Raw genomic sequence first — 14077 nt, 5'->3', positions numbered from 1 at the left:
TGCAAGTTGCAACTGAAGGTTTTTCCCCTCTGCATTTTTGCAAACAAACAATGTGGTTGTCAGAGAACCTAATCAGTATTTGAGCTGACAAACGATCAAACAAAAAAGGTATTTAGCAGGGCCTCTGATTTCCCTAATGACAGAATATACCCATCAAGGAAACTCAGTAGCAGCTGCTCTATTGTGTTTAGGATTTGAAGATGTCTTCGTCTTGAAAAAGTTTGGAGGATTTTCTTTACTTTTACCAGAGAATATGTAAAGAAGTATTTTGACTACTTTTTGGTGTAGGAAGAGAGAAATCAACTGATTAGCCAACTTAATACTACTTTTTGTAACTGTACGTACCAAGTTCTTGAGTTTCAAAACCATGTCTTGTTTGGTAATTGTGATCAGATAATTGTAGATAAGAAATAGGACTTGCTTACTGAGCTCTAATATAACGTCTATCTGGAAAAACTCCATTGTGCACCTTATAGGAAAGACATTGTGCACCTTTTAGGAGAACCCTCATCTAGTTGTGAGTGATAGTTTATTTTCTGTACTTTTAACTCGCATCCACTTTGGATATTAATTATTTTATCTCAGCTGCTTTTATAGCTTAAGTCCCTAACATCAATTGCTATGACGTGGCTTCCAGATAGTTCTAATGAAACAAATATTATTTGCATGATTGGGTGAGCACTGAAAATCTGTTTTTCCCTTGAGGTGGAAAATTGATCTTGTGTTAAACAAGATAGATATTGATAAGATATTGAGCTCAGCTGAAATCAATGTCTGCTCGTAACTGATTACAGAATTCTTTGAGTGACAGCTAAAGGAACACAGTAATAAAAATGTGAAGACTTGAATCGTATGGATGAGGACAAAGAGTAGAGAGAAGAGGATGAATTGTAAAATCAGAGTGAATGACTTGAATAAGAGAGGGAATGCAGGATGAGCCAAAAGTAGTCAATAAATCTGTGGCAAGGAAAAGAAGAAGTGGCTGAGAAGAATGAAACAGCAGATTAGAATGGCTTAAATTAAGAACAGCTATGTTGGAAGTAATGAGAGTAAAAGTTCCCAGGCAGAAAAGCATGCTCATTTGTCATATCCTTCATCCTGTAGTTTTACAGTGTTCTGGTTATATTGACTTCATGTCCATCATTATTATGGAGACAGGGACAGAGACTGAAGTTTGATTTATATTCTGTAGAAAATGAGCTTTGAGAATGTTGTATGGAACATTAGTGAAATCTTATGTTTCTGAGAAAACACACTGCAAATGTACTTACTCTACCTGGAGTTCCCTGAAGAGTCATGACTTTGTGGCTAGTTTATTGCTTTGATTTAACACAAACAGTAGAAAGTGAGATGCAAATATCTGAAATTATGATTTCTTAGTAATGATGAAGAGCGAGTCTTCAGTCTGCAGTCTTCAATAAACTGGAGACAGTGGAGACTTTTTTTCTTGAATGCTTTTGTATAGGATCTTGACATAATCCACCTCATCACAAAGAGCAAGCTGTGTCTGAAGAAATACCGTGTCCTTTGTTTTGCACAAAAACATATTTGCTTGATTGAGTTTAAACTCTGTGTTCTTCATTCTTGAACAGATCTCACCCACCACTGGAGATGTTTTGAAAAGGGGAGTATAGTGACATAGAAAAAGGATAGATCTCTGTGTCATCTACATATTTTTTGATATTAAATTTAAGCCTCTCTCAAGTGGTAGCAGTAACCCATATCCAAAAGAATTCTGAGGTCTTGGAGTATGATATCTGCAGTGGTAGTGGGATTTTACCCATGAAATTAAAGACTGAAAGGTGTTTCCATGTTACATCATTGTGTTACAAGTAAAAAAATTTCAGATTATGAAATCTGTAATATGTTGGTAGAATAAAATATGTTTGACTGGTGATGGTGGCTTGCTGTATTGTGAACTTGCTCTGGAACCAGAGGTTTAATCCTTAGTTATAAGCCAGGATATATGCAGTTTTGGTCACGCTCAGGAGTATCTGGACTGTCTCACCAGATGAGACATTCAGCCACTTAGTCATAAGTGGTCATGATTCCTTACAATTCTTTTACCAGTCAAGAAGAGTATAAGTAGGATTTATCCATCTTGGAGGTGTATTATTTGGAATATTTGGCAGTTTGTGTGTGTACTGAGCTTTAGAAAGAAGAATAGAAGCAGCATTTCTTTGCTGGCATAAGATGATGCATCCTTACAAGATGAGCTTTGTGAGTGTACATATCTACCTGTTTTGAAGTACTTTGCTGCTGCTTTTCAGCATTTGGTGTGTTGCTGGTGACCTGTAGGCACTTAGCTCTACGATGAAGCATTATCTACCACAGATGGCTCAAAGGACGTGAATTCATAGTTTCAGTAGGGGTTATGCTATGAAACAATGATGCATCAGTATGTCAAAGCAGATGACTTCCTCAATGTTTCAGTCTGTTTACTATTGTTGCTGTTGATGTTCGTGCTTCTCTCTCTTCATCCGGCAAACGTTAAAAGAAAGTCATGTATGTGTGCATACATTTATTACATATACAAATGCCCCCTCCCCCCAGATACATATATAAAAATTCTTCAGGATTTATTATAGGAGACTTCAAGACTGGATCGAGTTCATAGGTCTGCTTGAGTGATACGAAATTCATGGAGTGGTCTTAAAGAGGCAATCATTTCCCTAAAACAGTGGCTACATTGTTGAGTCTTGTTTGTTTACGTATAATCAGAAAGTTAGGGTCAGAGTTTAAATGAATTTACAGGCTGACCCATATTTGCTTTTGTAAATCTGAGGAAAATGATTAAAATAAGGCATTTTGGGAATTTTGCCATTTTTGCCTTATCAGCATCCCCATCAGTAAGAAAGTGTCAGTGAGTTTATTTACAAACTCATTATTGTGTCCTGAAGTGGACACAAAATCTATATTAATTTATTGCAGGAATGATTAATTCAAATTAATTTATCTTAATTGAGACACCTTTTTGGATTTGATATTTGAAGAGTAGATTAATTCACAACCATCTGTTATCTTATCTTGCCCTGGTTAACGATAGGCCCAGCAGTTTGGGGAAATGAAATGATCAGGCATGGGGGTCACTGTCATTATATGGATCATTTCATGTGATGCAAATGAAGTCAGGTACATCACTGCCACTAATACTGCATATAGTTTATTTAGTGAAGGCTCTCACATTGACCAGTTTCAGTTTCAGTTCAAAAGGGTCATTGTTGTCTCTAAGGGTGTTTATTAGGTATTAGCCACATGCAAGGAGTAAACAGTAGGTGTGGTATCTATTTTCTTTTGTCTTCTTGATTCCTTAGACAGTTCTTGCAAATTTGGGCTTTGGTAGGGAAAGAGGCACATTCTATGGGAGATGTTCTGAAGGGAAGAAAGGTTACCCAGTTAGCCATACATTATTATGAGCTGCAATTGCACAACTTCTTGGCAGCTATAAATGGGATTGATATGCAGAAAAGGTGATTTAATTCTTGAAGTGGGAGTGCTAGAAGCACAGCAATGTAAAGATGACGATAATGTTATGTTAAACATATTGAATTCAGGAAGAGACAGCTACTATGCAAATTTTTACTGTGAATCTGCAAATACTGACCCAGTTACATTTGTGCTTTTTTTTTTTTTTTTTTTGATTTGTTTGGTCTCTAATACTTAGTATCAGTTTGGTTTTTTACTTATTATACCTGTCTTTCACCATTCAGGTGTTGAAAAGAAACCCCCAGAACCAGTGCAAAGCACTGTCAGAGCATGATAAATATCCTTTAGGAGAAATGAAATTTGGGATGTGTTACCTCTCTGGCACAAGTAGAAACTTTCAAAAAATGTTGCTTTTTAATTTTGCTTACGAGGAGAAGCTTTTACTATAAGACTAAATGCCTTTTCAGAGATAAATTAAAACTTCAGCGCCTTGCAATGTAGAAGTCTTCTCTACTTAACCAAGATGGGAGCTGAAAAATGAAGTGACTTAATCAGTGCCCTGTAGTGAGTCTTCGGCAGTACCTGGATTCACTTGCAAGCATCCTACTGTCCACACTCATCTGCTTAATATATTCCATCTCATACTGACTGTAGCTGTAACACTTCCACTGACATTATCCCTGGCTTGCACCTGTTTTCCAAGGATCAGTTCTAGTTGTGGATGTTTCATGAAGATGTTCACATTTTATTAGCTTTCACTGCAAATGGCCCATGCAAATATTTTAATATTCTCTCTCCTTGACTAAACAGTTTAAGCCTACACCAAATTTATTAATATTATTATTATTTTGCTAATGCGCTATATTCCATATTTGATAGTAAGCAGTTTCACATCTGTGGCTGAATGATAGAAGCTAAAGCTGATATGGATTTTCTATTTTCCATCACTCCATATCATTTGTGAACTCTTTAGTTCTGTAAAAGATCTGCTTTAAATAAATAAATGTATCCTGACTAATCCTCTTTGAATAAGTGGAAAGCATTTAATCCCATGATTCTGTAAATCCAGGGTAGCTGTCAAATTGTGTGTTCATTTTTCTGTATTATCTAAATCGGTTTGTATCAGATCTTTCATTGACAACAACAGTTTGTTATTTGGATTAAACACCTCTCATGCTCTATAACCTTTCATTTAAGAGTCATTTGCATCCCTTTTTTTGGCTGCTACTTCAATCATCTGTATTTTAACAGTTCTTTAGGAATATTTGCTGCTAAATATTCACACTGCTTTTTTTTTTTTTTTTCAAATTGCTAACACTTCTTCAAGATCTGGAATTCAAACTATTTTTGTTTGTGTCACCAAGAGGCTGAATTCATTTATCAGTTTTCAATTTAAGAAAATAAAAATAGATGATTCATGAACTTCATTTCAAAAATTTTAAAAGTGGTTCATTAATTGAACAGCAGCTGGGGGGAAAAACTAATCAGCTCATTTCAACTGGAATAGCTCATTATCATTTTGTCTGATGAAATCTTTGGAGTCTGGTTTTGTGGGAAATGGGTCCTTCATACAGTTGCCCCTCAACTGCCTGGAGAAAAGGTCAATTGCGCCCCATACAGTAATTAAAACTCATATTAGGAGATGTATTTCCATTTTTACATTGGTAGGGATAGAAGCCCTCTTATCGCCTTTTGACATGAAGAAGATGTTTGGGTTTTTTCAGTTCTTCAAAATATTTTTTAGTGGCTCAGACTGAGAGATTGACTTATAAAACAATCAATTTGAGATGTCTTAGTAGGTGAAGCACTTATTTCTGCTGTTAAATCTCTTCATCTTGTCTGCAGAGATGTAGAGAATTTTATTATCTCAATTTTAGCTGGCAGTATCCAGAGTTGGGCAAGACAGTAGTTTAAGAATCAAGGAGATTATGGAGATAGTACATATAATGCAAACTCATAGGTTACTTCCTGAACTTTGCAGTCTTGATATCATTGGTGTAGTGCAAATCTTGTTTTTAAAATGTTTCCTGAGAAATAATATAGACTCGTAAGTAAAAGCAGAAAATGGAGAGTAAAGAATTCTGGATTCTTTCCTCTAATGATGTTTGAACTACGACAAACCTCTTTTGCCTCATTGTGTGACTGTTAAAATTAAACTTTCCTATAGCCAGTTTTGTTAAGGTGATATTAGTTATTTCTTCAAAAGTGCTTTGGAATCATTATGTGAGATGCGTGAGAGATGTGTATAACCATAGTAGTCATAATTTAAGTATTGGATTTGTAATGATTTTGTCAGTGATCAGTGTTGCAGTAGAGTAACTAAACTGCATAACGTTTAAAAGACAAACTTCTCTAGTTCTTCAATGTTAAAATATACAAGCACGGTTGTGTTTTATTTCTTTTGGCATATGATTATAGGGTAATTATAAAAGAAATCGAAGTCATTTTTTTCATTATCTTGGAGACTAAATATGTTTAGAACTTAAAATAAACACTGTTAATTGATTGTACAGGTTTTCAAGTCTGTCATGTATCTATAAAGTCTTTCTCTTTCAAAATGTGCATGCCAGCATAACATGGTTCAGGTCATGAATAACTAGTAAAAACTTTTGAAACCCCAACACACTACTTAGCTGAGTAGTCATTTGTATGAATTACATTTCCCGTACATCTGTTGTAAAGTAATTGATGAAAAATCTTCTAGAAAATTTGCAATTTTAAATTGCAAGTATTGAAAGTATTGAAAAATAAATGTTTTGTTTGAGCTTCTACTCTGGTGCAAGCTTTTAAAATGAGAAGTAAGACTGACTATATAAATAAATTCTAATTAAGATTGCTTAACTCTACTTAAGCTACGAAAATATATATTTTTTGAAACTTTTTTTCACAACAAATAATAAATTTCTTCAAAAAGAAGATCTGTATTTAGATTAAAAGTATTTTTTAAGTGGTTAATTTTCTCTATGGAGAATTAAAATAAAAGGATTTTACTTCTAATCTTATTTTTACATGGTGGTGGGAAATATTTGCTTTAATCCTCATATTGTGCCCATGTTGTTTGTAAAAGCTTGTGTTAGCACACACTGAAAAACTTGAAAAAGTTCTTTCTGGTTCTCAAAATTATAATTTCAGTTAATAACACCACCACTTTTTAACAACAAAAACAACTTTCCATATTATTTGCCTTTTAAATTCTGAACCAATAGAGTGCATTGGATTATATTTTCTAGTTTCTCTCTGCCACCATGAGGGCAAAAATTTACTTTTCCAGGAGTTTCGTATGTAGAAGCGGAAAACTTGGCGGTATTTGGAGTGCTTCTTAAATATGTGCTAAAACTCTGAGATGCGTCAGTAGCACAATTAAATCAAAATCTGTGCTGAAGGTTATTGGCCTGGTTTCCCTCTGGCTTCTCGGTACTTGAGAGGAAAATCAAGCTCTTCACTTCTCTCTTGGAAGCGCCAAATGGGAAGAATGAGACTGTTTGTCCTGTGTAAATAATAAACATTAACTCAGCCCCCAGACCAAACAGTATATACTATTTACATTTAGGATACCATCTTGTGTGTAGTAAATATGGGATGAAGAATAATCATGGAGGACAGAGTTTGGAAACTATTTAAGTCTGTCCTTTTATGTACACATGCGATATGTTAACCTGATATAATGTGGGTTTAGCCTCTTCTGTTTATCCCTGGATTTTCAGATATTTTCATAATAAATGATCTGCTATGATTTTGTAAATGTGTAATCTTACCCTACAAACAAACAACCTTGAGCTTTATGTATTCACTATAGGAATAAAACTGTTATTTAACTGTGGGAAGATGATCTAGAATTCAGGGATATTGCACAATAAATCATTAAATTTGTAGTATGTGGTTCTCAAAATAAATTGTCAGTTACCCTATGAATTTAAGTAATTTGTTGCCGTTGATATACAGTTTCATTGTTGCACTGCTTTGCAGTGAAGTACCTTATCCACCTTCTTCTAAAAACTCTGTAATTTGATTCTGCCCTTATATCAGCAGCCCCAGAGGATTGTCTGCTTTTCTTTAATTGTGCTCTTCGAAAGACGGCTTTGTGCTTTGAGCTCTTTCTAATAATTATATTTTATACCAACGTTGTTGATACGAAAAACAAGCTTGAAAATAATAGGATATAGGTAAACAAAGTTTTTCAGTGACTTTCGTGGCATAATATGTCAGGGAGTTTAATGTGAACTTAGTTCTCCCCTTATAATTACCTTAATCATGGAAAATTCATGGCTGGGAGGGCCATATTAGAATCACACTCTAATACAAGTTTTATGGGCATGATGAAAAAATAGAAAAAAAGATTATATTTCAAACCCTTCAGGAAAGAATCATATCCTATGCCAGTATTTGTGCAAATAAGAGTATTTAAGAGTTTTTATTTAATAAGAGTATTTAAGAGTTTTTAGTGATCTCTGTTTTGGTTTTTGTTTGTTTGTTTGTTTGTTTTCATGCGGGAATAACCTAGATATGTTTGTTGTTTGTTTTCATATTTAGTGAAAATTGGAAGTTTTATTCAAACAATGTGTTTTTCACTATGCATTCCATTACTAAAATATACATATTTTTTTCCAGAATTTCAGAACATACTTAGTACAGGAATTGTATATTTTATACTATTGTCTTGGAAGCCCAGAGTGAGAAATTGGCAATGGTCACATGAAAAAAGAAAGTGGTTCAAGAAGTTCTGTTTATTTACTCAATATGTGTGAATCAGGTAACATGGGTGTATTTTTTTTAATGCATACCAAATTTTCAGAGTAAGGTATTTGTAATGTCTGTTTCTAAACAGTGCAACCTCTTCTACTTCAAATGCCATCATGAAATTGTTTTGTCCATGGACATCTCTATTCCCAATAACAGTGGTGTTTGCTTAAATGCTACTGAGGTGACAGACACCTGAAGAGAAGCAACTGACAAAGTGATGCGAGAAATATGCCCCAAATTTGTGTTCTTGCAGAATTTCAGAGCACTGTAGAAACAGAATATGTGTATTCTTAAATTTCTAAAGTACTATAGTTTTGCTTTCACATTGGTGTGTTTTTCAGTATTGCATTTACCAGGAGCATTAGAGAAATTGGCGCTGCTGATCTTTGCAGTTTCAACTTCATGTCATCAGGTCCCCTTAGCAAGGGACTGGCATAGGAGTCTGTCCCTAAGCACCTCTCTGCAGTGACCTGGCTTCAGTGGTCCCTGCGGTATCGCTGTCATCACACTTAAGCGTGTGAAATGTCCACAGTACAGAGTGTAAATGACGGTGACAGATGTGTAGTAGTGACTAAGGCAGTGAGGTGTGATGGCTTGTTTAGGTGATTCACTGGATATAATTACCTGAAAGGAAGTTTTGTCCTAGAGAAGATGTTCAGAATAAGCCCCTGGGCTTAATTATGACCACAGTTTTTATTCATTTGTTTGCTTTGCTGGGGATCCATGCGAATGAGAACTTCTTCCCATCTAAGCCAATAGCTTTGTGCAGTCACTGGTTGCTGCCCAGCAGTGGGGACCTCCCTGAGGAACTGTCTGGCCTGCCCAAGGCAACAATGCAATATAGATGATTTCAGGGCAGTGAAAGACTGAACACACAGCTGCTGTGCACTCCAGGTCTATGCAGTTAACGATGAAAGGTGAAGATGCTTACTCGCCCAAACACTGCCCATATTTAAGTGTTACTTTCATTTTTACCCATAGACTTTGGTAGCCAAATCCATACCATAAATCCATCGGGTAGGGAAATGCATATTTTTGAACTGAATTGACACCGCTGGGAAAATGTTCTATTTTTGATAGACAGGCAATATATGCTCTGTAAATCAGCTCCCAGTACCTTCACTAAGCACTCGATTGACTTACTGTCTCTCATTCTTGTCATCTCCTTTTCTCACATTAAAGCAGAAACCATGCTTCAATTTATTAAGATTTTTTAGATCAAAGCCTTAGAATTTGTACAAATGAAATTTTGCTAAAGCAGAGAAGGAATGGAAACTTCTCTATTTTAAATAAAAATTCAGTGGGCATAATTAAGATGACAAGTGACTGCTCTACGTTTCTTCAAGAATCTGAAAGTGAAACAGATTGTAAGTAAAAGAAAAAATATATATTATTAATTTTATTCAATTTGGGGAAAAATAGAAGAACAGCAAGATTTAGATTTTTAAAAAATCAAATTTAACCAGGTTACAATATTCATGAAAAATTGATATTTTATGCAGAAAAAGTCCTGTGGTTAGGTTTAGTCGGGAATTAAATTTTGCTAAACACTTATGTCTTCTCCTGGGAATATACTACATTTGCTGTGTTATTTTAAGTGACTTTAAAAGTATCTAGGCTTCTCTATTAAAATAAAATTCATAATTAATTACCTAAATAAATATATTTTGCTCTAAATTCTGTGAATTACATGTTGATAGTCCCCTCTAATGAATTAGAGACCTTTGAGAACGGAGCTTGTCATTAACACACATCATCAGCTGATGCATTTTAATAATACATAGTGTTGGAAGAGAGAGGAAGTGTAAGCTACTGAAGCTTACAAAACCAGTTCCCTAAAGCTTTCATGTTTTATTTGAGCATGTGTTTTGGAAGTGGTGGTGTTGACACTGGTGGCACTAATCTCTTTATCTTGTTTCAGTTAAAAGGATATTTGAATATTATTTTTGACAAACTTTTATCTAGCCTCAAAGGAGTTCCCTTGTAGCAGCTACAGAGAAATTGCCATAATAAACACATCGCATGGTACTTACATCATACATTATAGCCACTGTTGATGTACTCCAAGAATGCAAAATACACCCATAGAAATCAAATGAGCTTGTGTTCAGTGCCAACTTTTTTTTTTCTTTGCAAACCAAGCTGTGTGAATTCCGTCAGCTATGTAAAGGAAGCTGCATTAGATTATTCAGTAATTCAGTTAGAAATACAATACATTTAGGAGACAACCAGTTATGGCAGTTTTATGAAAGACCTTCTGTGAAAACACGTCCCCTTTTCTTTACATCAGTTTTACTATGTCAAATCTCTGGGCTGGCATTCTATCAAACCTTATTTTATATACCTTAAGTGGTATATAAAGTTTCTCAACTTTTGGTACATCAGAGAAGTCCCATTCCTCATTAGAAAGTGGATTCTGAGACAAGAATTGTCTCAGAACAAGAATCGCCTTGTTCTTGACTGATTGATTTAATCTTGATATTAACCTGTATAAAATATACAGGTTGCTCCTCAAAGCAAAGCATCAGTGGTCAGGTGTCATTATTTGCTGCTCAGTGCTTGGTACCCCATGGTCTCCTTTAGAGAGGGTACATTGTCAAATTCAGCACTCTCCTTTTGTGTTTTCTGATGTTGTCAGAGAGGGCATTCAAAAATGAAGTATTTAGGGCTTCTGGTCCAGAAGACTATTGTTCTTCCTAGGGGCTTATTGGTAGATTCAGAACTGATGTTCAGAATGAATTTTGTATGAACGACAATTCTAAATATTTTTGTCTCCTCCTCAAACCCATGTCTTAAAAATCAATGCCTAATATACACTGAACTAATATCCTCTCACTGTCTAAGTAGTCCTTGAGTTCACCAACTGTTGAGGAAAAACTATCATAGTCTTTGTATTAAGCTATGTGACCTGGTAGGGACTGTCATGTGTAATAGCAGTGGCACTTACCTTTCTGAAAGTAAGCAAACCAATGTTCTGTTGTATTTTCAAACAAGCTGCAGCAGTCTGAAGACATCCCCTCTCTTCTGTATTGACAGTTGTCACTGCTAAGTCCTTGCTACACATGCTGTCCTTGTTCATTCTTTCAAACACAGCACACAGAAGGAGCAGACTAAACACACTTGGTAGCTGGTTTGAGAGAAATGGCAATATGGGAAAGAGTTTAAGGGTATATTTTGAAGTAGTACAGTATGATTAAAAATTTAGTTCATAATAAAATCATAGAGCTCTAACTACTGACTGAAATCCATCAGCTTTCTTACACTGAAAATCTTTCCATTAATCTATATTATATCAGTTGAGCTGATGCCTGTAAAAATTCAAAAATCATATTGATGGGTGTTGGTGTTTAGATTGATAGAAACTTTTATAATATTGTGTGTGTGTGTGTATATATATATATATATATATATAAAAAAAATCCTTAGCATTTTCAGAGAGTAATGCCTGGACTTCTCAGAGCTTCCTTTTTTCTGGGACCCTTAATGGAAAGTTCTGTTATCTTTTTGACATAAAATAGTTTGCTTGGATACTTCTACTTGGAGCAGTCGTTGTGTAAGTTACCTATCTACTTCATAAAGATGCAGTTAACATTTTTGCTATTCTTGCAGCACTTCTCTTCACAAGCAGTCTTGAATATGACCAAGGCCTTAATTTATCTAAACTAAACCCAACCTCTGGTTTAGCGTAGTAAGGTATTCGTTGTTTTTTTGTATCTGTTTTTTGAGATTTGACAACCAAACATTATGTATTTAGTTTGTATATGTGCATTAGGTGTTTTATAGGAAATGTATATGTTTTATATCAATTACGAAGCCAAATGAAGCATCCCAAAATAAAGCAGAGGTGATGGGTGGTTTTCTGGCTCCTATTCAAAACACCTGTTATGTTGTGAAGTACGTATTATGAATGCTTGGTAACAAAAAGGCAGACATCCTATATTATAGAAATACTTAAAAGCCTGCACCCAGAGACAAGGTAAAGAAACTAGAGGTGATTTTATATATGTAGTCCTTCCTGTCTCCTTCACCTCTCCTGGGAAGGAGCTATGACATAACAGGATTTGAAGGTTACTCTTCAAATTTCCTCTCACCTTCAAGTGAGTAACCCATGTCATGCATCAGAAAGCTGACATCTTGACATCTAGTGATGTATTTCAAGATGGATTGAAATAAGTCTTTTTGTTAGAGAGAAGTGGAAATCAGACTTGCAAAAGTTAGAATTTAATTCTATTGTATTTTTTATTGTTTACATTTTCAAACCAATGTTCAGGTTAAGATAAAGCTGAACTTAAATACAGTTGCGTAACAGCACATTACAGCTCTGAAAGCCTCTAGCTGAAAGTTTTCTTTTGTGAAGATCGGCTGTATCTTTCATTTCTTGGATAATTAAACTGATTTCTTGCTGGGAAGAATGTTATATTTTTTCAAAACTATTGAAAATTAATCGCATGTCTTAAAGTACTCAATAAATATTGCAAGTAAATATTTTGGGGGTTCATCCTGTAAATGATTAACAGAGCCTTTTTTCAGTCTCTGAAAAGATAACTAGTCTAGGAAATATTGCTGTGAGAAATATTCAAAAATAAATGCATATGTGGGCAAAGAAGCATCCTAGAAAAAAATATGAATCTGACAAAGTCTGTTTTAAGATGGTTACAGCTGATTTTAGTTAAAATTTTTGCCAACACAAATTCGTACTACAGTTGTGGTTAATTGTTTAAAGTGCAATTTTAAATTAGTTAGAGATGACCCTCAATATATTTCCTTGTTATTCTGTTTTCTCTTTTCAAATCATATTTACACTAACTCCGCAATTTACTGATTTAAGACCAGCTATTTCTCACTAGATATTGGTACACAGGCATAGAATTTTTTGAGAAAAAAACATAAATGAGACAGATGAACAAGATGAGTTTACATCAATAATTTCCTTACCAGTACTCTCATCATTGTCGTAAAACAAGTGAGAGGCATTACCTTCTGTATTTTCTTGTACTCTTCTTTCCCCTTCATAATAAAGTGTTCTTTGCTCCCAGAAGTCTTTTTGATAACAGGTAATTCTTTTAGGTCAGCTTTTGTCTTTTGTTGAAGGATAAGTTTTTCAGACTCTTCTGATTCCTTTCTATCCATCTCTTTGGAATAGTACAACAGTGTAGAGAGACCTAGAAGTGCAGCTGAGTAAAAGGGTTAAAAAAAAAAAAAAAAAAAGACAAGCATTTGTTTACTATATGACCTTTGGTTCAGGTTTGGCATGACCAATGTTTGATACTGAGGAAAGTGTCCTCCATGAGCCACCTCTTTAAGAAGAATCTGACCAAGCTAGTAGTATATAAATTACATTAAAACTTCATTCCTGACTAAATTAGTGAAGAAGACTTGAAGACTAGATGGTCCTGGTGTTTGGTTATAACCAAAACACAGGGAAGCTTGTATTTCAAAGCCAGAGGTACTGGTGTCCTGAAGTGCCAAAAGCTCATAGTGATTATCAACATACAGAAAGTACTACAAGTTTTAAAAGACAGAAATTGAACTGGAGAGGATCTGCTAGTCCTTGTATCTTGTACTGGAAAATAAGCAGGCTTTTATGGCATTACAAAAACTTTGAACCACACAAATATAGCAAAGTTGAATTTCTTTTTTACTATTTATTTAAATAATAAGAAATAATGAGTCTATTTTTGTTTTCATTTCAAAGTGCTTTCCAAGAAGGAACAAAAAACAATAAATCATTCTCTGTCTTTCTCAGCAGTGTATTTAATGCTCTGAAAACTGCACTTAATTGTACAGCAATCAGAAGTTTTCAATATCTTTCTATGCAGGAGCTAAAAATTCTGTTAAAAGTAAGAGGGTTTTGCTTTTTCATAGAGTGGCCTCTCTTTTCCATCTCAACATCACTAAAACCAGCCATGGA

General features: G+C 34.7%; 2 protein-coding genes across 2 annotated transcripts in view; one reads left to right on the top strand and one right to left on the bottom strand.

The window, feature by feature from the left end:
* Nucleotides 1–14077, top strand: part of LOC310904150 (uncharacterized protein) — a 265904-nt gene that overhangs the window by 174396 nt on the left and 77431 nt on the right. The window lies entirely within an intron of this gene.
* Nucleotides 2668–14077, bottom strand: part of LOC310904145 (uncharacterized protein) — a 65819-nt gene continuing 54409 nt past the window's right edge. Inside the window, exons 3-5 of the mRNA XM_083848459.1 lie at nt 13144–13340; nt 11114–11293; nt 2668–3372 (exon numbers count right to left, since the gene is read on the bottom strand). Coding sequence (XP_083704585.1) covers nt 3241–3372; nt 11114–11293; nt 13144–13340 — 509 coding nt within the window. The 3' untranslated portion in view covers nt 2668–3240. The remainder of the gene's footprint in view (nt 3373–11113; nt 11294–13143; nt 13341–14077) is intronic.

Source organism: Anser anser, assembly GCF_964211835.1.
Source record: "Anser anser genome assembly, chromosome: 9".
In the NCBI taxonomy this organism is placed as follows: domain Eukaryota; kingdom Metazoa; phylum Chordata; class Aves; order Anseriformes; family Anatidae; genus Anser; species Anser anser.
This window is presented reverse-complemented; position numbering and strand designations above follow the sequence as displayed.